Source organism: Hemitrygon akajei, chromosome 3 (genome assembly GCF_048418815.1).
Source record: "Hemitrygon akajei chromosome 3, sHemAka1.3, whole genome shotgun sequence".
Taxonomy (NCBI): domain Eukaryota; kingdom Metazoa; phylum Chordata; class Chondrichthyes; order Myliobatiformes; family Dasyatidae; genus Hemitrygon; species Hemitrygon akajei.
This window is the reverse complement of record NC_133126.1, coordinates 180,772,556-180,796,857: the sequence shown is the minus strand read 5'-3', so window position 1 is coordinate 180,796,857 and position 24,302 is coordinate 180,772,556. Positions and strand designations below refer to the sequence as shown.

The 24,302-nt window shown below is 41.6% G+C and overlaps 1 protein-coding gene across 3 annotated transcripts in view; it reads left to right on the top strand.

The window, feature by feature from the left end:
• The window catches only part of LOC140725691 (sodium/hydrogen exchanger 9-like), a 531,897-nt gene that overhangs the window by 368,161 nt on the left and 139,434 nt on the right, over nt 1–24,302 (top strand). The window contains exon 13 of one of the 3 annotated variants that reach the window (XM_073041520.1): nt 5,034–5,634. The exons of 1 other annotated variant lie outside the window; for it this stretch is intronic. In XM_073041520.1, coding sequence (XP_072897621.1) covers nt 5,034–5,130 — 97 coding nt within the window. In that variant the 3' untranslated portion in view covers nt 5,131–5,634. Of the gene's footprint in view, nt 1–390; nt 699–5,033; nt 5,635–24,302 lie in introns of those variants that run through there. One more of the 3 variants, XM_073041519.1, reaches the window with a different exon arrangement.

Here is a 24,302-nt window from a genome sequence, read left to right as displayed (position 1 = left end):
TTGATGGAAAACAAAGGGTTTTCTGTTGTGGTTTTTTCAATGATATCAAGGGATTACTTAAAAACAAATGCAGGTATTAATGCATTTGTTTGCCTTGCGTTGGAGAACGGGGGTGGGGGTAGATTGTATTGGATCTTATGTTCTCTGGAGAACCATTTATTATAGACACAGAGATTGTGTACTCCTGAAAAATATTGCTTTTCTGTTACATCATTAGTAGACCAAACACATTTCTAGTTAAAAGCATGCAGAGTCCTTTCCTCACTGTCTAAAATCTATCTTCCCTGAAGTTTAATTCCCTGAGTGCAGCTTTAGCAAGATGACAGAGGGACGTATTTATACTGCTTTCAGTAAGAGTCGAGACAATCAATTCTCTGTCACCTTTTGCAGGCAGATGCACACAAAGAAGATGGAGCAGTTAAGACACAGCGTTGCGGTGCCCACTCTTGAGTATACAGCAAATGAAAAGGAGCAGTACATTGCTGTCTATAGCAGTGTGACTCATGTGTCTCTCTGTTATCACCTCCTGCACACATGCAGTATTCTCCACGGAAAATAATATCATTCATTTCCATCTGGTACTGTGTGACTTGTGTCTCTCTCAATTCACCTCCATCTGGTACTCCGTCTCAGTTACCCTCCTACATGAGACTGTCAAAGTCTGCTTAAAAATCAGTGTGTTATGTTGTAATAGAATTATTTGCATCAACAAATATGTGGAGTTAAAAATGTTGCTGTGACATTCATGCATGTTACAACATTTTTCTATACCTTATCACACTAACACATATGAGAGTACCAGATTAGATTCTGCTGCTTTCTGTGACCTTGTCAATAGACTGTGATGTGTAAATAGCAGCACAGTGTATATTGTAATCACCCCTGGCTTTGATCCCCTGTAAACTGGCATCTGGAGTACACATGCTAACAATGCTTTTAAGATTGCTGTACCAATTCCCTTTGAGAAAAAGGCCTCAAAATTCATACCATGAAATTAGAGGCTGGATACTCAGGGAAGACACTTCAGATCTGCTTTTGAGGGACTGAGAATCATAGAAAAACAGAAAAAAAACAGTATTTGCTCTTATTTTGTATCTTATTACTTTTTAGTCAGTGGTAAGGAAGGCAAATGCAATATTAGGATTTATTTTGTGCGGAATAGAATATCAAAGATTCATTTATTATCAAAGTATGTATGCAGTATACAACTCTGAGATTCTTCTTCTCCAGATAGCCATGAAACAAAGAAAAGCCATGGAAGGCAGTTCAGAGAGAAACAGCAAATCCACACTCCCACTGCTCAAAAAAGGGGAATGGCAACACGGCCATCAACCTCCCCAAATCCTCCTCCCCTGCACGAAATGCAACATGAATGTTGGCCCCCAAATCCCCCTCTCCCCACACAAAAAACTAACAAAAACACAAGTACATCGATTTCCAAATCCCATTCCACCCCACAAAACAACAAGTGAGAATGGACAAAAACACACAATATAGAAACTATAAGACTGGAAAAAGGTCCAAAGTCCATAGTCCAAATCCATAATGGAGAAAAACTCTAAAAAATGAAATTAATTTATTTCAGTCAGTACAAACATAACAGAAAGCATCATTTACAACGATGATTTCATAGGACAAAATTAGAACAAAAAACATAGATATTCTTTAAAATAGACCAAAAGGGTGTAGGCTGAAGCTACAGCTTATTACACCTACCCCTCTTACTTATACAACAACGTATTTGGCATCAATCATCACGTCAAAACAAAAAAAATCATTATCTTTTAATACAAAATCCAATTCCAAATATCATTTATTTACGTTACTCCCATTCATTTTAAGTCAAGTATTTTATATTTATTCATTAAATAATTTAAAAATAATTTTTTAAACTGGTTAAGTGTAGTGCATGTTTTTAAATTCTTACTACGATTGTTCCATAGTAAGTTCCTCTGACTGAAATACAATGATTTTTTACATTTGTTCTTATCCTTTGTTTTTGAAATATACATGTTCCTCTCAAATCATGTTGACTTTCTCTTATTTTGAACAACCTTTGGATACCTTGTGGTATTGAAAGAACTCAAACAGAAATGCTTACCCTCTGGCCATAGCAAAAAGCCACACAGACTCCTTCAGCAATCCCACCAGCCATCAAAAGGCAGGTAGCTCATGTTTGCCTCTTGCAATTACCTCGATATTTTAATCTTCCTCGTTGCTTTAGTCGGCAAATAATGGAAGATTTAATTGGTGAAACAGAGTCAAACATCAGCAAGGATGTAATGCTAAGACTTTATAAGGCATTGGTCAGTCTGCATTTAGAGTACTGTAAGCAGTTGTGGGCCCCTTACCTAAAAGGATGTGCTGGCATTGGAGAGGGTCTAGAGGAAGTTCACAGAAATTATTCTGGGAATGAAAGTGTTAATGCACGAGGAAAATTCGATGGCACTGAGCCTATACACGCTGGAGTTTAGAATAATGAAGTAGAATCCCATTGAAACCTATCAAATACTGAATGGCCTAAATATAGTGGATGTGGACAGGATATTTCATATAGTGGGGGAGTCTAGGACCAGTGGCCACAGCCTCAGAGTAGAAAGACATCCCTTTGGAATAGAGATAAGAAGGAATTTCTTTAGCTAAAGGGGGTGTATCTGTGGAATTCATTGCCACAGAAGGCTGTAGAGCCCAAATCATGGGTATATTTAAAGCGGAAGTTGATAGATTCTTGATTAGTAAGGGCATCAAAGGTTACAGGAAGAAGGCAGTTGGGTTTAGAGGGATGATAAATCAGCCATGCTGGAATGGTGGAGTCGACTCAATGGGCCAAATGGCTTCCATGTCTTATGGTCTTCTACAATACCTGGCACTTTGAAGTGTTAAGTCTAAATTTAAATCTACAGTTGCATCGTAGTTAGCACGACACTATTACAGCTCAGGGCCTCGGAGCTCAGAGTTCAATTCCAATGTCATCCGTAAGGAGTCTGTATGACCTCCCCATGGAATGCTTGAGTTTTCCGCAGCTGCTCCAAGAGATACCAGTTAGTAGTTTAATTGGTCATTGTAAATTGTTCCCTGATTAGTCTAGGGTTAAAACAGAAGCTGTCAGACAGCATCCCAGCTTGAAGGGATGGAAGGGCCTATTCCACGCTGTATCTCAATATGTAAATAACAATAAATACATAAATGTGATAAAAAAAAGTGAAGACCATTCAGCTTATCATGCAGAACACAGGTGGTTTCTATCATGACATAATTCAAGGCATATGAATATCAGTACAATTGTTAGGGAGGAAGATGGCTGATATTTATTATAAATGTAGAGTAATAACTGCTGTTTTCACAACACTGCAGAATTATGAGGGTTTGCAGCCTTGTGGGGCAGCACCCGTGACTCGTAATTCAGATTTGTACATGATGGGATCTGATGATGTGAATTAGGCTTCAGCTGACTCTAAACTTAGCAGTTGATTGGGCCTTTAAGTACTCACTTGAACTCAGCAAGTGCAGCAGCAACTGTGGTGGCTACAGTAGACATTTCAAGTCAAGACTACATCAGGACTGAGAAGGAATAGGAAAAATCAATATATTGTGCTATAAGCTACCTTAGTGGAATATGAGAAGCAGTCTCTTTTGTATTCATTCTGAATTCTATGCCTCTTATAATTTTATAGATCTATATCAGGTCACGCCCAGCCTTCTTTACTTCAGCGAAACTAACCGCGGTTTACGTCATCTCTCTCCATAATTAAAATTCTCCGAGTAAGCCGACATCCTGGAGAATATTCTCTGCATCATAACCATGTCCTGGCAACCAGAATGGCACATGATGCTCTCAGTGCATCCAAATCAGTGCTTTGTAAGGTTGCTGTATATTAATGTGTTCATCAAGTTTGTGGGTAAAGTAGTCTCACAAAATTTAAGAGGTAATTTGGAAAATAACTCAGTAAGGAAACTGTTTGGAGCTTGCTGTTGTATTTATTATTACCATGCTTACTTGCGAACAAGGAATTTCATTGCATCTTGATATATGCGGTAAATTAAACTAACCTAATCAATGAAAAAAACCACAGGATATAAAGTATTTGAATGACCTTTCAGTTCATTCACCCAGAGACAGGTGGGCACGTTGAAGATTGTTGGAGAAGCCTCTCCTACCTTCCTTGTCCCCACCAGCCATCACCCCTCCAGTATGTTAGAAAAGAGTGCAATGATTAAAAGCATTTATTTCATACTGATACCTAGAAGTATAAAAAATATTTTTTAATCTTTAACTTCCTTTGGTAAAATTAGCACATTATTCTCATAGTTGATACATTTACGCAGTCAAATTCTTCATGGAAGAGCAAACCATTTTATTTACAAAAAAATACCTTTTGGAGGTCAATTCCTCTTTACCCTAGAAAATCTGACAGAGCTGTGGAAAGTTGGGAGTCATTCAATGTTCAAGGTAAATTTATTATCAAAGTTCATATATGTCACTGTGTACAACCCTGAGATTTGTTTATTTGGGGGCATAGACAGTAAATCCAAGACACAATAGATTCAATGAAAAACTACAGACAACAGGATGGAAAAGAGGAATATCAAGAGGAGTGAATGAATGAATAAATAAATAGATAGATAAACAAGCAAGCAAGCAATAAATATTGAGAACATGAGACGAAGAGTTGTTGAAACTGTCTAGGAACAGTTCAGCCGTGGGGTGAATGAAGTTGAGTCAAGTTATCACTCCTGGTTCAAGAACCTGATGGTTGAGGGGTAGTAACTGTTCCTGAACCTGGGGGTATGGGTCCTGAGAGTCCTGTACCTTCTACCTGATGGCAGCAGCAAGAAGAGATATGGCCAGGGTGGTGGGGGTCTTTCATGATGGATGCTGCTTTCCTGCAACAGCGCTCCATGTAGATCCATGAGTCCCTCAATGTAAACGTTAAATCAGATAACTGGGCATTTCAGTTATATGTACATTAATGCAACAGAATTTCACCAACAGGACAGAGGAAAATTGTCAGTAATGATTTTTATTTATTTAGAGATAAAGCCTGGAATAGGCCCTTCTGGCCCTTCAGCCACACTGCTCAACAACCCGCAATTCAACTCCGGCCTAATCACAGGACAATTTTACAATGACCGATTAACCTACTTATTGGTACGGTCTTGGTCTGCGGGAGGAAACCGGAGAACCTGTAGAAAACCCGCGCATTCCACAGGGAGGATGTACAGATGATGTCAGAATTGAACTCTGATCTCCGAGGCCCCGAGCTGTGATAGCGTCACACTAACTGCGTTGCTACCAAGGCACCCAGGTTACTGCTGAAATAACGCTCTTTGAACATCACTCACGCAGCCAGTGACAGAAGCCGCCTTAATGCAGTCTTGCGGTATATAAATGTGGAGGAAATTGCCTTGTGAAAATCAATGAAGCCCAAATTTACTAACCATTGCCACATTTCCATAATGTGTAAATATTCATAGCTGCCTTTCAATCAACAATATAATTCTGGTCAGCATTAGAGGAATGCAGTATGTGGAATTACATGATCTGAACTGTGTCTGAGGTTACTGGAATATATAAAATCATGTAATTAAATAAAGGTCTGAAACATGCCTGGTGACTACTTCCAAAACCCTTTTAGCTTATTTATATCCTCCAAGGATGCAAATTTACATCCTAAATCTGTCTGGCCGATCCTCTTAAGCAGCACGTCGGGGTCAAGGATAACTTAGAACATAGAGCAGTACATGCCCTTTGTCCCGTGACGTTACACCAACCTAATTAAGCTAATGGCACTTAATCTCTTCTGCCTGTTTATCTTCAGAATCCCTCCTTTCCCCACATAGTCATGTGCGCATCCAGGAGCCTCTTAAATGTCACTAACATATCTGCCTCTCCCACTGGCACTGGCCATGCATTCTAGGCACTCACCACTCTCCCTGTAAAATAACCTGCCCTGTACATCTCCTTTGAACTTAGCCCCTCCCATCTTACGTATTCATGTGCACATCTAGGAGCCTTTTAAATGTCTCTAACGCATATGCCTCCACAAGCAACCCTGGCAGTGCGTTCCAGGAACTCGTCACTCTCTCTATAAAATAACTTGCCTTGTTCATCTCCTTCGAACTTGCTCCCTCCCACCTCAAATGCATGCCCTCTGGTATTAGACGTTTCGACCATGAGGAAAAGATGCAGTGGCCTACTCTGTCTATACCTCTCATAATTCTATAAACTTGTATCAGGTCTCCTCTCAGCCTGTGCTGCTCCAGAGGAAACAAATGAACAAGGACTTCCCTAGAAGTGGTGCAATTCTGTGGACGAGGCCAGTGTGGGACTTGAGATTGCATGACGGTTTGAGCTGCAGCTGATCTCAGTTTGGGAGGTGCTGAGCTCCTCCTGTAGTTTCACTTGGCTTCTATGTGCTTTCTGAGGAAGAAGCTCGAGGTTCTCAACGCTTCTTCCCCGTTGAATCCATTTTGACCAGTGATTTGCTGGGGATTCCCATGAGTCAACAAGAATGCTACAATGTTATGAAGGCACATTGGTCTTCATAAATCAAAGTATTGCATACAAGAGTTGAGATGACATTTTGAAATTGTATAAGACATTGATGAGGCCAAATTTGGAGTATTGGTCACCCACTACAGGAAAGATATCAACAAAATTGAAAAAGTTCAGAGAAATTGTACAAGGATGTTGCCAGAACTTGAGGACCTGAATTATAGAGAACTGTTGAATAGGTTAGGACCTTATTCCCTGGAGCGTAGGAGAATGAGGAGATTTGATAGAGGTATACAAAATTATGAGAGGTATAGATATGGTTAATGCAAACAGGTTTTTTCCACTGAGGCTGGGTAAGACTAGAACTACAGGTCATAGGTTAAGCATGAAAAGTGAAATATTTAAGAGAAGCCTGAGGGGAAACTTCTTCACTCAGAGGTTGGTGAGAATGTGGAATGAGCTGCCAGAGAAAGTGGTAGATGCGGGTTTGATTGCAACATTTAAGCAAAATTTGGATAAGTACATGAATGGGAGAGGTATGGAGGGCTATGGTCCAATTATGGATCGAAGAGACCAGGCAGAATAACAGTTTAGGATGAACTAGATGGGCCGAAGGGCCTGGTACTGTGTCATAGTGTTCCATGACTCTGATTTCTTCTGTCCACACACTAATCTCTTGTGTTGTAGAATCAGGCTTTTGGATGTTTGGTGTAAGGATCATGCTTTTATCAATGAGCACATCAGCAAGGACCCGTGGCCTATGAACGTGCACGTTCTGAAGCTTGATGACTGAGGTTCACATCAGCAAGCAACAGAGCATGAAACTGAATATTTCATGGAACGTTGTTGGAGCCAAGACACCAAAACACATCGCGGTGCAGCTAATGGAGCCATGACAACCCAGCTTTATAATCTGTGTTCAATCCCAACCAGAGGTGCTTTGCACGCTCCACCTCAGACTGCACGGCTTTCCTCCAAGTACTTCAGTTTTCTCCCACAACAGAAAATGAGTTATGTTGCTAGATTAATTGGAGTCACAAGAGACTGAAGGTGCTGTAGTCTAGAGCCAAAAAAATCTGCTGGCAGAGCAGTGGGCCAGGCATCAAGAGTGGAGGTTGACTTTTGGACAGGTTCATTATACTTCAGCAGTTCACTTAACACCTTCCTTCCCACTCCCCTCCACTGCATGCCTGAGGCAGGGTCTTGATGCAAAATCCCTCTGCCTCCATAGCTGCTGCTTGAACCACTGAGTTCCTCCATTTTGCATTTTGCAAGTACATTACTTGGCCACTGTAAGTTGTCCGTAGTATGTAGATGAATGGTTGGAGCTGGAGATTGATCGTGGGAATGTGGAGACAGTACAATGGATTCAGTGAAGGGTTAGTGTAAATGGGTGATGGATGGTGAGTACAAATCTAGTGGGCTGAGTGGCTTGTCACTGTGTTGCATGAATATTGCCATGAGAAAGATTGAGAATTCTGTTGAAATGATGACAGAGCTCTGTTTGATTCCAGTCTGCACTAGGATTAGATTTGGGCTGGACCAAGTACAGTTATTAGACTATTAAATAGTTCCCTAGTGTGATAAGTTGGACTCCGGACCTCACAAACTACCTTTTTATGATCTTGCACCTTATTGTTTACTGCACTTTCTCTGTAGCTATTACACTGTATTTTGCATGAATATTGTTTTACCTGTTCTGCCTCAATGCACTGTGTAATAATCTGATCTCTGTGAACAATATGCAAGGCAAGCTTTTCCAATGTATCTCAGTACACGTGACAACAATAAACCAATTCCAATTCCATTGAATAGAATCACAATTTACATCCCTTCATGCTGGGAAAATAGGAAGGAGAGAAATTCCAGAAGAATTCATCACATCCTCTCCCAGATGACAGATTCAAAGGCTTTTGTTAGGACAAGAAATCCTGATACTGCTCCTGGCATTCCTCTAAATGGGTTGCATTTCCTTTGGCTTTCTTCATGTATGAAATCCTCATTGTGATTCCAATAACATATGCTCAGTCATTAGGAGGAGGAAAAGGAGGACCTTGGTGATGATTTTCCATATGGTAGATCTCTGCATTCTCCACTGGTGATGGTGCTCCTACATTTGCAATGTTGTGCATTTGCAAGTCAGAACAGTGTGTGACTAGGAGGGGAGAACGGCACGAGTTGGTGTTCCAGTGGGCCTTGTCCTTCCTAGTGGTGTAGCTGGTGGGTTTTGGAGATACTATCAGAGCAGCCTGGGCAAGTCATTGAAGTGTATTTTATTGGGGGCGCACATTGCGGCCAAGATGCTTCAGTGATAAATGACTTAAGATGTTTGCCCAGTTTCTCTTTCCTGATCTACTGATAATTCCAGCATTCACTTTTATTGTTATTACAATATATTACATGGCTGGTCCCATTGAGTTTCTGTGAGTGGTGATGCTCAGGATGGAGATGAGAAGGACTCAGTGATGGTAATGCCATTGAATATCTAGAGCAGGTACTTACATTCTCTCTTGTTCAAGATGGTCATTGTTTGGCAGACTTGTGGTACAAGTAATGCAACCCAGTTATCAGCCATAAATAAACATTGCCCTGATCTTGTTACCTGAGCGGCTTCATTTGCTGAGGCATTGTGAATTGTACTGAACATTGCGTAATTGTCAGTGAAGATCCATTCTTCTGACTTTCTCATTGAAGGAGCATCATTGATGAAGCGGTGAGGACACTGCCCTGAGGAATTCCTGTGCTGATGTTCTAGGGCTGATGTCCAGAACTAGTCATCCTGTATCTTGAGATGTATTGCACTGTCCTTCTTTCTGATGTTCATTGACTTCATTTCTGCTGTGGATCTTCTATGCCAGACTTGGTCAAATATTGTGTCTCAGCTCTGGATTTCAGTTCTTTAGTACAGTTTTGGACCTTGGAGTGGAGAATTTCTCAAATTCTGTAACCCAGAAGGTTATAGATGCTAGATCATGGAAAGCACTGAAAATAGAGATCAATAATTTTCTTGTCCCAATGAAGAGTCTCAGCCCAAAATGTTGGCTGTCTACTTTTTTCCATAGATGCTGCCTGGCCCACTTATTTCCTCCAGCATTTTGTATGTGTTTCAATAATTTTCTCAATGATTGGAGATTGGAAGGCTGTGGAGAACTGGCAGAACAGTCTTATTTATATTGAATGACGGGGCAAGCTTGTGAGGCCAGATCAAACTTCAGAGTGAGTTTATTATCAAAATACCTAAATGTCACCACATACAACCCTGAAGTTCATTTTCTTGAGGGTATTCAAAGTAAATAGAGAGAAACGCAATAGAACCAGTGAAAACTGCACACAAGATGGACAAACAACCAATGTGCAACAAACTGAGAAGACAACGAACTGTGAAAATACAAAAAGAAACTAAAATAAGAATAAAAATAAATAAATAAGCAATAAATAAAGAGAACATCAGATGAAGAGTCCTTGAAAGTGAGTCTATGGGTTATGGGAGTAGTTCACTGTTGGAGTGAGTGAAGCTATCTCCTCTTGTTCAAGAGCCTAATGGTTGAGGGGTAATAACTGTTCTTGAACCAGATGGTGTAGGTTCTGAGGCTCCAGTAACTCCTCCTTGATGGTAGAAACAAGAAGAGAGCGTGACCTGAGTGGTGGGCCATGATGATGGAAGCTGCTTTCCTGCAAGAGCACTCCTTTTAGAAATGCTGAGTGGAGGGGAGGGCTTTACCTGTGATGTAGTGGGTTGCATCCATTAACTTCTGTAAGCTTTTCTGTTCAAGGGCATTAGTGTTTCCATATCAGGCCATAATGCAACTGGTTAGTGTGCTCTACAGAAGTTTGTCAAAGTTTTAGATGTCATGCTGAATGTTTGCGAACTTCTCAGAAAGTAGAGGCACTGTCATTCTTCCTTTGTAATGACACTTATGCGGTGGACCCAGGACAGATCCCCTGAAGTGATAATGTCAAGGAATTTCAATTTGCTGACACTCTACACTTCTGATTCCCCAATGAGGACTGGCTCGTGGATCTCCAGTTTTCCCCTCCTGTAGTCAATAAACAGCTTCTTGGTCTTGCTGACATTGAGTGAGAGGTTGTTGTTGTTGTTGCACCATTCAGCTGGATTTTCAATCCCCCTCCTATATTCACTTTGACTCAGCCAACAACAGTAATGTTGTCAGCAAACTTAAAATATGGCATTGGAGCTGTCCTTAACCTCACAGTCATAAGTACAAAGGAAGCAGATAAGAGGGCTAAGCATACAGCCTTGTGGAGCACCTGTGCTGATGATGGTGGTGGAAATGTTGTTGCCAATTCAAACTGAATAGGGTCTGCAAGTGAAGAAATCGTTGCACAAATAGGTATTGAGGCCTGGGTCTTGGAGCTTATCGATTAGTATTGAGGGGGGATGATTTCATTGAATGCTGAGCTGTAGTCAATGAAGAGCATCCTGATGTATGCATCTTCACTGTGCAGATGTTCCAGGGTTGAGTGAAGAGTCACTGAAGTGGCATCTGCTGTTGACCTGTTGTGACAGTAAGCAAACTGGAGAGGATCCAAGTTGTTTCACAGGCAGGATTTGAAGCACGTCATCACAATGGATGTATGTGCCACTGGATGATAGTCATTCAGGCAGGTTACCATTTTCTTCTTGGGCACCAGTATAATTGAAGGCTGTTTGAAGCAGATGGGTACCTCAGACTGCTGAAGCGAGAGGTTAAAGGTATCAGTTGAACAGCACAGGTTTTTATTACTCAGCCAGGTACCCCATCTGGGCCAGATGCTTTCCATGGGTTCACCCTCTTGTAGGATGCTCTCACGTCAGCCTCACAAGCTACAAGGATTCACGAGAGCTGTGAGAGTTCATGAAGGTAGCTCCATTTTTGTCTGTCAAAGTCAGCATTAGAGGCATTGAGTTCACCTGGGAATGAAACCTTGTTGTGTCACATAGGTTGCTTGGTTATACTTTGTAGGAGGTGATAGCATTCAAGCCCTGCCACAGCTGTCGAGCATCCTCCTGTGATTCAAGTTTGGTCTGGAATTGCCACTTTGCACATGAGATGGCTTTCCGGGTGTCATACCTGGACCTTTTGTATTTTACTTGGTTGTCAGACTTGAGTGCCACTGATTCGGCCGTCGGCTGATTGCAGATCTCTTGGTTCATGAAGGGCTTTTGATTGGGGAAGACTCATTGATTTTGTAGGGAAACACTAGTCTACAACTAACTTTATAAAGTCTGTGACAGCCGTGGGACATGTTCGTTCAGATCCTCTGATGAATCCTTGAACATGGTCCAGTCCCTGACTCGAATCAATCCCATAACTGCTCCTCTGCCTCCTGCGACACCTCTTTGTTGTCCTTACTTCTGGAGCCTTGCTCTTTAGTCTCTGCCTATATGCAGGTAGGAAGAAAATAGCCAGATGATCAGATTTCCTGAAAAAGTGGTCCAGCGATGGAACAGTAGGTATTCCTTATGGTTGTATAGCAGTGGTTGGGTATGTTGGGAACCTTGGTGTTGCAGGTGATATGTTGATGAAAATTAGGCAAAGATTTCTTCAAGCAAGCGTGATTGAAGTCTTCAGCAATGAATTGAAAGATGTGGGGATTTACTGTTCCTTGTTTGCTAATTGTGGTACTCAATACATCAAGTGCTTGCTTAATGTCAGCCTTTGGCAGTAGTAAGCTGCAGCCAGGATCATGGAGAACTCTTGATAAGTAGAACTTAATCATTACATGTTCCAGGTTAGGAGAACAAGAGTGTAACCAGGCTGCTACATCCGGGCACCACAATGAGTTTTTCGTGAAACACAGACGCTCCCCTTTACCATCTTCGATTCAGCAGTCTGGTCCATCCAGTGGATCAAGAAGGAAGTTATTGAGTCTGACTGCTGTGTCCAGAGTGAGCCATGACTCTGTGAAACAGAGTATCCCTCATTTTCCCTCCAATACAGTAATCTTGCCCTCAGGTCCTCAGTCTTGTTCTCCAGAGACTGTACATTTACTAACAAGATACTGAGTGGTGGGAGTTTTACACCCTGCCATTTCAATCTGCCATGGCAATGCACTTTCGTCTGCTTAAAGGTGCTGTAACTACATTCCTGAGATTATGTCCACCAAGTCCTTCAGAAGATTGTAAAATAACTAGTTTGTTTAGAAATTTCTAAGCTATATTACTTAAAGGGAAATTACAGGCTGCAGATAACAGTGAGAGTAGATCAGAAGACGTATATTTATAAGTTTTATAAGCTGCCTGCAAAATGCCACCATGTTTCACCAGCGCCATCTTGGTCTACTTCTGCCGCTTGTTTGTATTTATCACTATGCTCTGCGAACGTCTGCTTGTATTTATGAATGTCTTTAAACATAATAATACAGTAATAATATTCACTAGTTTGTAAACATGTCTTGGCCCAAAACGTCGACTGTTTATTTCCCTCATACATGCTGACAGGTCTGCCGAGCAGTTCCAGCATTTGCGTGCATTGTTGACAGTGGAGAGGGAGAATATACTAAAGGTGACAAATAGACGTTACAATTTGCAGATTTATATTCATTCATTTTAGAAGTACTTATTTGGCTGTGTAAGTTTCTGACTACTTACCTAACTACCTTTTCACTGCAGGTAGATGTGGGAAAAATACCAATTATGTCTAAATAATGTGCCAGGTGCTGTCTTGGCACTGTGAGAATGATGATCCAATTTTTTAACTTTGTTTAAATCCTTCCATATGTCTCAATGTACCCTCTGCCTTTTTGTTTTTTTTAATGCTTTCCCCATAGCACTTTGAATCTGTCTACTTTTCATTAGTATTATAATTAGATCAGTCTGAATGTTTATCCTGTAAAACTTCAGAGGAGTCTGAAATTTCATTCTGGTTTTTTTGTCCATCGTGAATTTACTGTGAACTTGAATCATTTGTAATGACAGACTCCAAGAAACTGTGTATGCTTTGAACACCAATGATTTTTAAAACCCAGAGGATTATGTAAGCACTTGTTCCTGATTTATCTTCCTAGAAGCGTGCAGCATAGGGAGAAGATACTGAGCCCACTTTGCGTGTGGCAATGAAAGCAAAAAAATAATTAGAATAACACACACAAAATGCTGGAGGAACTCAGCAAGTCAGGCAACATCTGTGTAGGGGATTGTACAGTCGACGCTTCGCGCTGAGACCCTCATCAGTACTGGAAGAGGACGGAAATCAGAATAAGGAGGTTGGGGAGGGGGTAGGTTGGTAAGGAATACAAGCTGGCAGGTAATAGGTGATACCAGGTGAGGTGGAAAATAGGTGGGTGGAGGAGAGGTGAATGGAATAAGAAGCTGGGAGGAGATAGGTGGAAGAGGTAGAAGAAGGAATCTAATAGGAGAGGTCAGTGGACCATGGAAGAAAGGGAAGGAGGAGGGGAAGCAGAGGGAAGCTGGGATCAGTGAAGGGATGACCGGAATGAGGTTTGGAAAATTTGAGAGAAGGAAGGAATGGGAAGTCATTACCAGAAATTAGAGAAATAGTTTTTCATGCCATTCGGTTGGAAGCTACCCAGACAGATTATGAGATGTTGTTCCTCTGACATTAGCTTGGTGTCCTTATCTCCCCCTCCCTTCCCCACCCACCCACCTTTCCGCTCACCTGGTCTCACCTACCACTTGCCAGCGTCCTCTCCCCCAACCTTATTCTGGCTTCTGCGCCCTGCCTTTCCAGTCCTGATGAAGGGCCTCAGCCCAAAATGTTGACTGCTTATTTTCCGCAGGTGCTGTTTGACTTGCTGAGCTCTTCCAGCATTTTGTGTGTGCTGCTCTAGATTTCCAGCATCTGCACAATCCCTTGCTTTAACAATTAGAATAATTTCACTTCCCAGCTCTCATTTCCTTGCCTTGTCATTTTTAATTGCGACCTGACTCCATCACCCTTCTAGACAGTTAGAAAGATATTTTATTGATCCCAAAGGAAATTACAGTGTCACAGTGACATTACAAGCGAACAGGTATACAAATATATAAATATTAGAAGAGAAGTAAGAAAGAATAAAAAATAAGTTACCTCAAACAGTCTAACAGGAGGAGGGGGGTCATCACTTCCCTGACTATAGGTTGACTCTGTATAGAGCCTAATGGCCGAGGGTAAGAATAACCTCATATGGTGCTTTTTGGAGCAGGACAGTTGTCTTAGTCTATTACTATAACTGCTTCTTCATTCAGCCAAGGTGACAGGGAGAGGGTGAGAAACGTTGTCCGGGATTGCCAGGATTTTCTGTAGGGTCCTTTGTTCTACCAAAGCCTATAGCAGAGCCAACCTTTCTAATCAGTTTATTGAGCCCGTTGGCATTGCACCAGCACACCACCACATAGACGATTATGTTGGTGACAACAGACTGGTAGGACACGTGAAGGAAAGGCCTGCATACTCCAAAGACCTCAGGGAGTAGAGGTGACTCTGGCCCTTCTTGTATACAGCCATGGTGTTTGCCACACCGTCGTTGAGTGTAAAGAAAGTAGAGCAGTAGCTAAGGATGCATCCTTGAGGTGCATCTGTTATCATCCATCTTGTAATATTGTGTCCTGACATACACACAACAGACTAACTCATCTAACCTAATTCATGCCTTTGTTGTTATGCTGTCACATAAACCTGTCCTGTTAGCTCCTGTGAAAGGTTTTGTCTTTGATAAATCTATGAGGCCTCAGTTTATCACTCTGTACTGTCCTTCAGAGGCTGTGAACGAATTCTTAGCGTTACACAATACAAGGCTCTTGCTTGTTAGGCTTTCATGCCTGAACTTCTCTGTACTTTGAAGGTTTTATTTCTCCTCTTAACTACTTCTATCCAGGAGGTTAATTTACAGTTCCTCCTCAAATCCTTTTGATAATATTTTGAAACATTTCAAGCATGGTCTCAAGGACAGGGGTTCAGTTATGGGTAGGGGTCCGTGGCACAAGAATGGATGGGAACCCCTGCTCTATGCACACAGATTCTCTCGGCTTCAATTAGATCAATCAATAATTAAAGGTTACAGCAGGGTACCTTTGCTGATCACAAACAGTAATCATTTTTCATCAGAGTTATAAGTTCAAGAGTTCCTACACCTCTAGAGAATTTAAGTCTTAAACAGAGAGGGGAATGGCTTCAGCAGATTCTTGCATGATAATGATCACCCTCAAATCTGTGGTTTTGTGGTCAAGCATAGCAAGTGATGTGAGGGTTCCTCGTATGCTCATTTTAATACCCTAAGGCAGGAAATGTTATCATAATAGTGATACCCCTTGTTTCATTATTGAGTATTAGTAGAAACGAGTACAGTAAAACTCAAATTTCGCGCCATCAAGACTTTGGTTGTGCCCAACTAGCAGATATGATGAGGACATTTCTGCTTTCAGGGAGGAGGTACAGGAGCCTCAACATTTTAACAACAACTTCCACCCCTCTGCCATCAGATTTCTGAATGGTTCGTTCCTCTTTTGCATTATTAATTCATTCATTTTTAAAATTGTGACGTAACTCTTTTTATATCCTGGACTGTATAGCTGCTGCAAAACAGCATCAGGATAATCAGAATCAGGTTTATTATCACTAACTTATGTTGTGAAATTGGTTGTTTTGTGGCAGCAGCACAATGCAAAACATAAAAAAAAATACTAAAAGTTACAAAACATAAATATACAAATAGTGCAAAAGAGAAATAGTGAGGTTCATGGATTCATGGACTGTTCAGAAGTCTGATGGCGAAGGGGACCTGAAAGGTTGAGTGTGGTTCTTCAGTCTCCTGCACCTCGGTTGGTTGAGCAGTGTTGCAACAACAACCTTGTACTCAACGTCAGTAAGACCAAGGAATTAATTGTGAGCTTCAGGAAGGGGAATTCAGGAGAACACACAGTTGTTATCAATTAACCTCTCACTGCTATGGGTGGAAGTTCCCACTTGTTTCAAAAAGGCAACAATTATACCAGTGCCTAAGAAGAGTAATGTGAGCTGCATTAATGACTATCACCAAGTAGTACTCACATCTACAGTGATGAAATACTTTGAGAGGTTGGTCATGACTAGACTGAACTCCTGCCTCAGCAAGGACCTGGACCTGTTACAATCTGCCTATCGCCACAATAGATCAACGGCAGAGACAATCTCAATAGTTCTCCACACGGCTTTAGACCACCTGGACAACACAAACACCTATGTAATGATGCTGTTCATCCACTATAGTTCAGTATTTAATACCATCATTCCCACAATTCTGATTGAGAAGTTACAGGACCTGGGCCTCTGTACCTCCCTCTGCAATTGGATCCTTGACTTCCTAACCGGAAGACCACAATCTGTGTGGGTTGGTGATAATATCTCCTCCTTGCTGACGATCAACACCGGTGCACCTCAGGAGTGTGTGCTTAGCCTACTGTTTTGTTCTCTATATACCCATGACTGTGTGGCTAGGCATAGCTCAAATACCATCTATACGTTTGCTGATGATACAACCATTGTTGGTAGAATCTTAGGTGGTGACGAGAGGGCGTACAGGAGTCAGTTATGCCAACTAGTGGAGTGGTGCCACAGCAACAACCTGGTACTCAACGTCAGTAAGACGAAAGAACTGATTGTGGACTTCTGGAAGGGTAAGACGAAGGAATGCATATCAATCCTCAGAGAGGGATCAGAAGTGGGGAGAGTGAGCAGTTTCAAGTTCCTGGGTGTCAAGATCTCTCAGGATCTAACCCGGTCCCAACATATTGATGCAGTTATAAAAAAGGCAAGACAGCGACTATACTTCATTAGGAGTTTGAAGAGATTTGGTATGTCAACAAATAGACTTAAAAACTTCTATAGGTGTACCATGGAGAGCATTCTGACAGGCTGCATCACTATCTGGTATGGGGGTGAGGTGGCTACTGCACAGGACTGAAAGAAGCTGCAGAGGGTTGTAAACTTTGTCAGTTCCATCTTGGTTGCTAGCCTACAAAGTATACAGGACATCTTCAAGGAGCAATGTCTCAGAAAGGCAGCTTCCATTATTTAGGACCTCCAGCGCCCAGGCCATGCCCTTTTTTCACTGTTACCATCAGGTAGGAGATACTGGAGCCTGAAGGCACACACTCAGAGATTCAGGAACAGCTTCTTCCCCTCTGCCATCTGATCCCTTAACGGGCATTGAACCCTTGGACACTACCTCACTGTTTTTTAATACATAGTATTTCTGTTTTTTTTGCATGATTTTAATCTATTCAATATATGTATACTGTATAAAGTATTCTGAATAAGATTTACTTATTTACTTATAATGTACGTTATGTACTGCACTGAACTGCTGCTACTAAGTGAACAAATTTCACGTCACATGCCGCTGATAATAAACCTGATTCTGATTCATCGAGGGGTCAGCAGTGGAATGAGAGAGCAGCTTCAAACTCCCAGGTGTCAAGATCTTTCCTGGGCCCAATATATTGATGCAATTATGAAACAGGGACACCAACAGCTGCACTTACTAGGAGTTTGAGGAGATTTAGTGTGTCACCAAAGACTGCAGATGTACCGTGGAGAACATTCCATTGGTTGCATCACAGCCTGGTATGGATCATAAGAGGCTGCAAAGGGATATCGACTCAACCTGTTCCATCATGGGCAGTAGCCTTTATACTACTGGGGATCTCTTCAAAAAGTGACGCTCAACAAGCTGGTTTCTGCTCATCAAGGACACTGACCACTCAGAAAACACCCTCTTCCCATCGAGGAGGTACTGAGGCAAACACTCAACATGTTAGGAACACCTTCTTCCCCTCCACCAGCAGGTTTCTGAATGGTCCATGAACACTACCTGGCTATTTTGCTCTCCTTTTGCACTATTTATTTATTAATATACTACTTATTGTAACTTACTGTGATTTTTATGCATTTACTCTGTACTGCTGCCACAAAACATCGCATTTCATGACCTGTGCCTGTGATAATAAACTGGTTTCTGGTTCATAATCCCATTGGGATAGTAATGAAGGTATGTCGTTGTTCAGTTGCTAAGTCAAGTCCGATGCTTCGTGACCATAGGGTCCCTAGGGTTTTCATGGCAGGATACTGAAGTAGATTGCCAGACCTTTCTTCCGCGCAGATACTGCTGCTGCCCAGGTTGGGACCCAGCTGGGTTTGAACTCAGGACCATCTGCATTGAAGTCCAGTGCTGATGCCACTACACCACCAGCCGGCCCAATGAAGGTATTCCTTTCCCACTGTTAGAGCAGCAGTCAGTGGTTTGGATGAGGAGGGAATGTGAAGCTTCATATTCAGTGCAGATATCCCTATACAGTAACCCTTGAAGTTGGTTTTTACCTTAAAGACAGCTCATATTTTCTTGGGGTATAGGTGAAGAACCTATATTGTTACATCATTACTTCCCTTGTAATTCGATTCTGCTTTATTGGGGATGGTATCCCATGTTGGCTGCCCTGGTTTTGTTACAGTCTGCTAACCACCTTGCTATCACTCAACAAGGGTGGGATTCATTTGTTCTCTCCTTAATTAAAGCAACTATCTGTCTGCTCAAGGCCTACAGTAAAACTCCAATAAATAGCATAAACAGTAGCTTTAGGTACATTCATTACAGTATCTCCCTTCTATTTAATGACATTAAGCATTACTCCCTCTTTCTGTTCGAATAGCTCTGCTTTATCCTTGACAGTGTGGAGGTTCGACTGTAGTTCTTGAATTGTGTCTCTCCCAGCAATGTAAAATCCAGATAATATCTCCTTTAGCAGATTTCTTTTCACCTCCTTGTGTTCCCACATACTGAATGGATACTCGCCACATCCATTCAGTTCCTAGCACCTGTGCCCATCTAAAATGCATCTCCACTTTTACTCACAATTCTGACTGAATTCAACCATACACATTTGCTAACATTTAACTCTAACGTGATTATCTTAAAATCATTTTCTAAATGGGCTATTTGTTAATGCCCTGATGATTTAATCAGTTCTGTCTCTCTCTTGGGAACCACGTGGTGGTTAAGTAAATGTGCATGTCTGGGATTTGTTCTTTAGTGGAAATATCACTGTGGTTTGCAGCCTCATTGGCAATCTATCACGGAATAGCCCAGTACAGGTGTCCCCCGCTTTACAAAAGTTCGCTTTACGCCACTTCTCTTTTATGAAAGCCCTACATTAGTACCTGTTTTCACTAACCGAAAGAAATCCGAAGAGGATTTTCACTTTTATGAAAAAAGGTGCCTGCTTTAAACTTGTTTTTACCCCAAGAAAGAGTACCATGACCGTGAAGCCTTGCGCGGGCAGTTGTGTGTGCATGTATATACATGCCGACTATTTTCTACAAATCAGTTTTGGCTAAATCTTCCCGATTCTGATAAGTGAAACTACATTGTACATACATTATTTCTACTTTATATAGACTGTGTGTTTATCATATCATTCCTGCTTTTACTGTATGTTAGTGTTATTTTAGGTTTTATTTGCTATTTGATATGATCTGGTAGGTTATTTGGATCTGGTAACGCACAAGAATTTTTCCCATATAAATTAATGGTAGTTGCTTCTTCGCTCTTTATGCCATTTCGGCTTACGAGAGGTTTCATAGGAACGCTCTACCTTTGGATAGTGGGGGAAACGTATCCGTTACGTATACAGGCCAACCATCCTTCTAGTTTCAGTTGACCCTATGTACGATGAGCAACTGGCTTGATCCTTCCTGTCTCAGATAGTGGTTCTCATAAGTGTTCCAAATTAAAGTTATGGACGTCTCAGGGGAAGTTGCATCTTTCTTGGCTTAAACTTAATTTGCAGCTGATCACCCAGATTCATTAATTTTCTTACATGTACAGCGAGTCAAAATATAGAGTGAAATGTGTCATTGGCATTAACAATGGGGTGCAGGGGGAGCCAGCAAATGTTGCCACACATTCCTGCACCAACACAGCATGCCCACAATGCTTGGTAGAACAACACCGAACAAAACAACTGGAGATAAACAAGCCCCGTTCCTCTTTGCACTTCCCAAAACACATGTAGTCCTCTTACCCCAGGACAGCCCATCTCCAGATTCTGCCCCAGTGGACTTGCAGATTCACAAAGATTGGGGTTCAGCTTCCCCACTGGACTCACTCCGGCCTTCAGGCCTTGACTTCAGATCGAACTTCAGGCTTTAACCTTCGGTTGTGACCCCAGGATTTACAGATGAGGATCCTAAACACTCGACCTCGGACACCGGACTCTCTGATGACCCTGACCCTGAACATTAGGCCTCGAGTGCTTGGAAGAGGTAATTAAGGAGTGGATGGTGGGGTGGAGATGCGTCTCTACCAAAGGAGGTGTAAGGTGCTCCTTCGCTACTTGGGCAAGTTGTGGCACCTGCTTAACCTCCCCCCCCCCCAACCACTGTGATCATAGTCACGTGAAGCCACGGAAGCAGACTGTGTGGATGGTTGTATGAGCAGCTGGTGCAGATCACTAGTCCGGGTTATGCAGCCTCTGACGCCAGGCAGACAAACTCTGAAGTGTACTGATAATGGCTGGGGTCATCTGTCTTGTAACGACACTGCGGAGAAGTCAATTCTGTCGAAAAGTTTGCCAAGAACAATCCTGGTCATGGAAAGACCATAATCGTTACGCCATATGACACAGCAAATAATGAATGAATGAACTAAGAAGATTGATTAAGGCAGCACAGTAAATAGTCTCTGCATGGACTTTAGGGAGACATTTGACAAGGCCTCACATGATAGTCTGGTCTTGGAGGCACATGGGATCCAATATGAGCTGGTTAATTAGATATAAAACTGCACTGGTGATAGGACGCAGAGGGTAACGGTAGAAGGAAACTTTAATGATTAGAAGTCTGTGACGAGTGGGATCAGCACTGGAACCCTTGTGGTATATCTTAATCACTTGAATGAGAATATATGAGATAGGATTAAGTTTGCAGATAACAGGAAGACTGGTAATGTGTACAACGACAGTTGTCAAAGGCTACAGCCGGATATTGATCAGATGAAAGTTGGACAGTCGAAACTTAATTCTGCCAATCAAAAAGTGATGCCTTTTGGGAAATAGGAACAGAGCATAGACTTCAAAAGGTAAGGTGCTAAAGAATGTTGTTAAACAGGGCAACCTGTTACAGTTCACTGAAAGTGATAAACAGAAAGGGGAGTGACGAATGCATCTGCCATGATTTCCTTCAGAGGTCAAGGCATAGATATAGAAGTTGGGATGTTACGTTGCAAATTTACAAAACTATGATTAGGTAGTACTTGGAATCTTGTGTGCATTATAGGAATCATGTGATTGCCATGGAGCAATTGCAAAGGAGATCTACCAGGAAGTTGCTTTATTTGAGGTACTTCAGTTTCGGAGAGAGTATTGGTTTCCAATAGCCGATGGGTGCCTGATTGAGGCATATACAATTATAGGAAGCATAGAGAGATGAATAGTCATAACCTTTTTTCCCATCGGATGAGGTCTCAGAAACAAGACAGCGTTGGTTTAAGGTGAGAGGAAAGGGTTTTAAAGGGGATTCGATATATGTAGCTAGGGTTCCTTAGGCTTTTACACAGTACTGTGGTAATTTTATGTATTGCACTGTACTGCTGCCACAATTTAAAAAAACTAATTACATGACATATGTAAGTGATGATAAACCTGATTTTGATTTGGGTCTCTACTGTGGACTGAAAGTGGGAAGGGGGCAGGGAGAGGGGAATCATGTTTGGGAAAAGGGGAAGGAGCGGGGAGGGAGTGGGAAGCACCAGAGAGACATTCTGTAATGATCAATAAACCAACTGTTTGGAATCAAGTCACCTTCTCACGTGTCTCAGAGCTGGGTGTGTCTGCACCCGGCCTCTGGCCCTCCTTCTGTGCCACTGGTCTGTGGTGCTCCACCCCTATGACTCCCAGCACCCTTTGCTGCCACCAGATTTACAAACTCGCTCTCCACACCACGCTGAGTTTTGCACGGTACTGTACATGTAGAAAATAAATGAATCTGAATCAATAGATGGATGACAAAAAGATATGGAAGAGTGGAAACCTTTTACAGTGACTTACCTTAAAATATAAAATCAATTCTTCAGCTATTTTGTTTGAATAGTAGCAGAATCTTTTCATTTCTATTTTTGAATCTGTCACATCATTTAATACATTTTTCCTTTCAATGAAGATTATTGTTCTTCCGCAATTGGTAAAACTGCTATGTGTGGGTGTGGATGGAGTTGGTCCTCAAAATAAACTCTTAGGCCTACAGCATATTAATTAAATGAATTAATGCTACTTACATGCCGAATGGCTTGTTCCTGTGCTGTACTGTTCTATGTTCTTCAATTTGTTACCACAGGCAGCTGTGGAGGCCAGATCTTTAGGTATATTTAAGGCAGAGGTTGAAAGATTCTTGATTGGTCAAAGCATGAAGGAATACAGGGCAAAGGAAGGAGATTGGGGCTGAGAGGAAAACTGGATCAGCCATGATGAAATGGCCTAAATCTGCTCCTATATCTTATGGTCTTGTGTTCTATTGGACATTGTGTAGGTAGGAGGGATAAGTGTTTGGGTGTTTTTTATTTGTTTTTTAGCTGCTTTGACACAACATTATGGGCCAACCTGCAGGTTCCTGTGCTGCACTGTTCTGTGTTCTACAACCAACTGAAAGGAACAAAAGCTACTGTAACCAAATTTAAGCACATTAACTCTAATTAATTTATATTCAGACACTTCACTGTCTTCGCTATCCTCTGTAGAATTCTTTCCATGACTGGATACAAACATTTAAAAAAAATCTTAAAAGCAACACCTCTTCATGCAACTTAGAAGAATAAATTTGGGTGATAAATTGGTAGGCTAAGTGTTTGGAAAATGTTAAAGAAATTTTGAGATCATGAGCTCACAGAACAGGCAGTACTAAAGTGAAAAATACAAGAGTTTCTGCTGATGCTGACAATCCAGAGCTTCACACAAAATGCTGGAGCAACGCAGCGGGTCAGGCACCTCCATCAGGGTCTCGGCCTGAAATGTCGACTGTTTATTCCTTTCCATAGATGCTGCCTGACCTGCTGAGTTCTTCCAGCATTGTGTGTGTGTTACACTTAAATGAAATTAGAAAGAAAAAGCAGGAACTAGTTTTAAAAAAAGAAATGTACATATAGAGAAGCAAACACATCTAACAACAAAGAATAGTGGTCAAGGGCAAACACAAACCTGCATGCACCTTCTAAAGATATACACTGAAACAAACAAAGACTGCCAGTTAAAGATTCAGTCACTTCCACATAAACTGTTTCCCTTTTACGCCCTCATTTTCAGATTAAATCTTCTATTGTAATAATAGGTCCAATGCTGTTCATAAGCTCAGGATTTATTCCTAACCCCATTCCCCAGAGGAGAAACTGAGAAATTAGGGTTCTAAGCCATTAGTATCAGGGCTTCGCCTGCAAACTGCTTGTCATCATTTCTCCTCTCAATGCTTGATTTCACTAAATACTAATATTTTTGCAACTTTTAAACCTTCAAGTCAGCTTTTATGTTCGTCTTTGATTTTCCATCTTACTCTCTCCTATTGCTATCAACCCACAATGAGCAGTTTAACCCTTTTTTGTCTCTGTTCACTTCAGAAAAAGATACTGGAACAGATTTAGTCCCATCGACCCATCAAATCTGATCCATCATTCAATCACAGAAGATTTTTTTACCTCATTCTCCTGCCTTCTCAGCCTTAACTATGCCCAATGATTTGCCCTTTATAGAACTCCACAGGGAATTTATACAGTGCTTACAAGATGGCTTTTTAGAACAGCTTGTGGTTGAGCCCAGTAGGGAAAAAGCAGTGATCATAATATGTTAGAA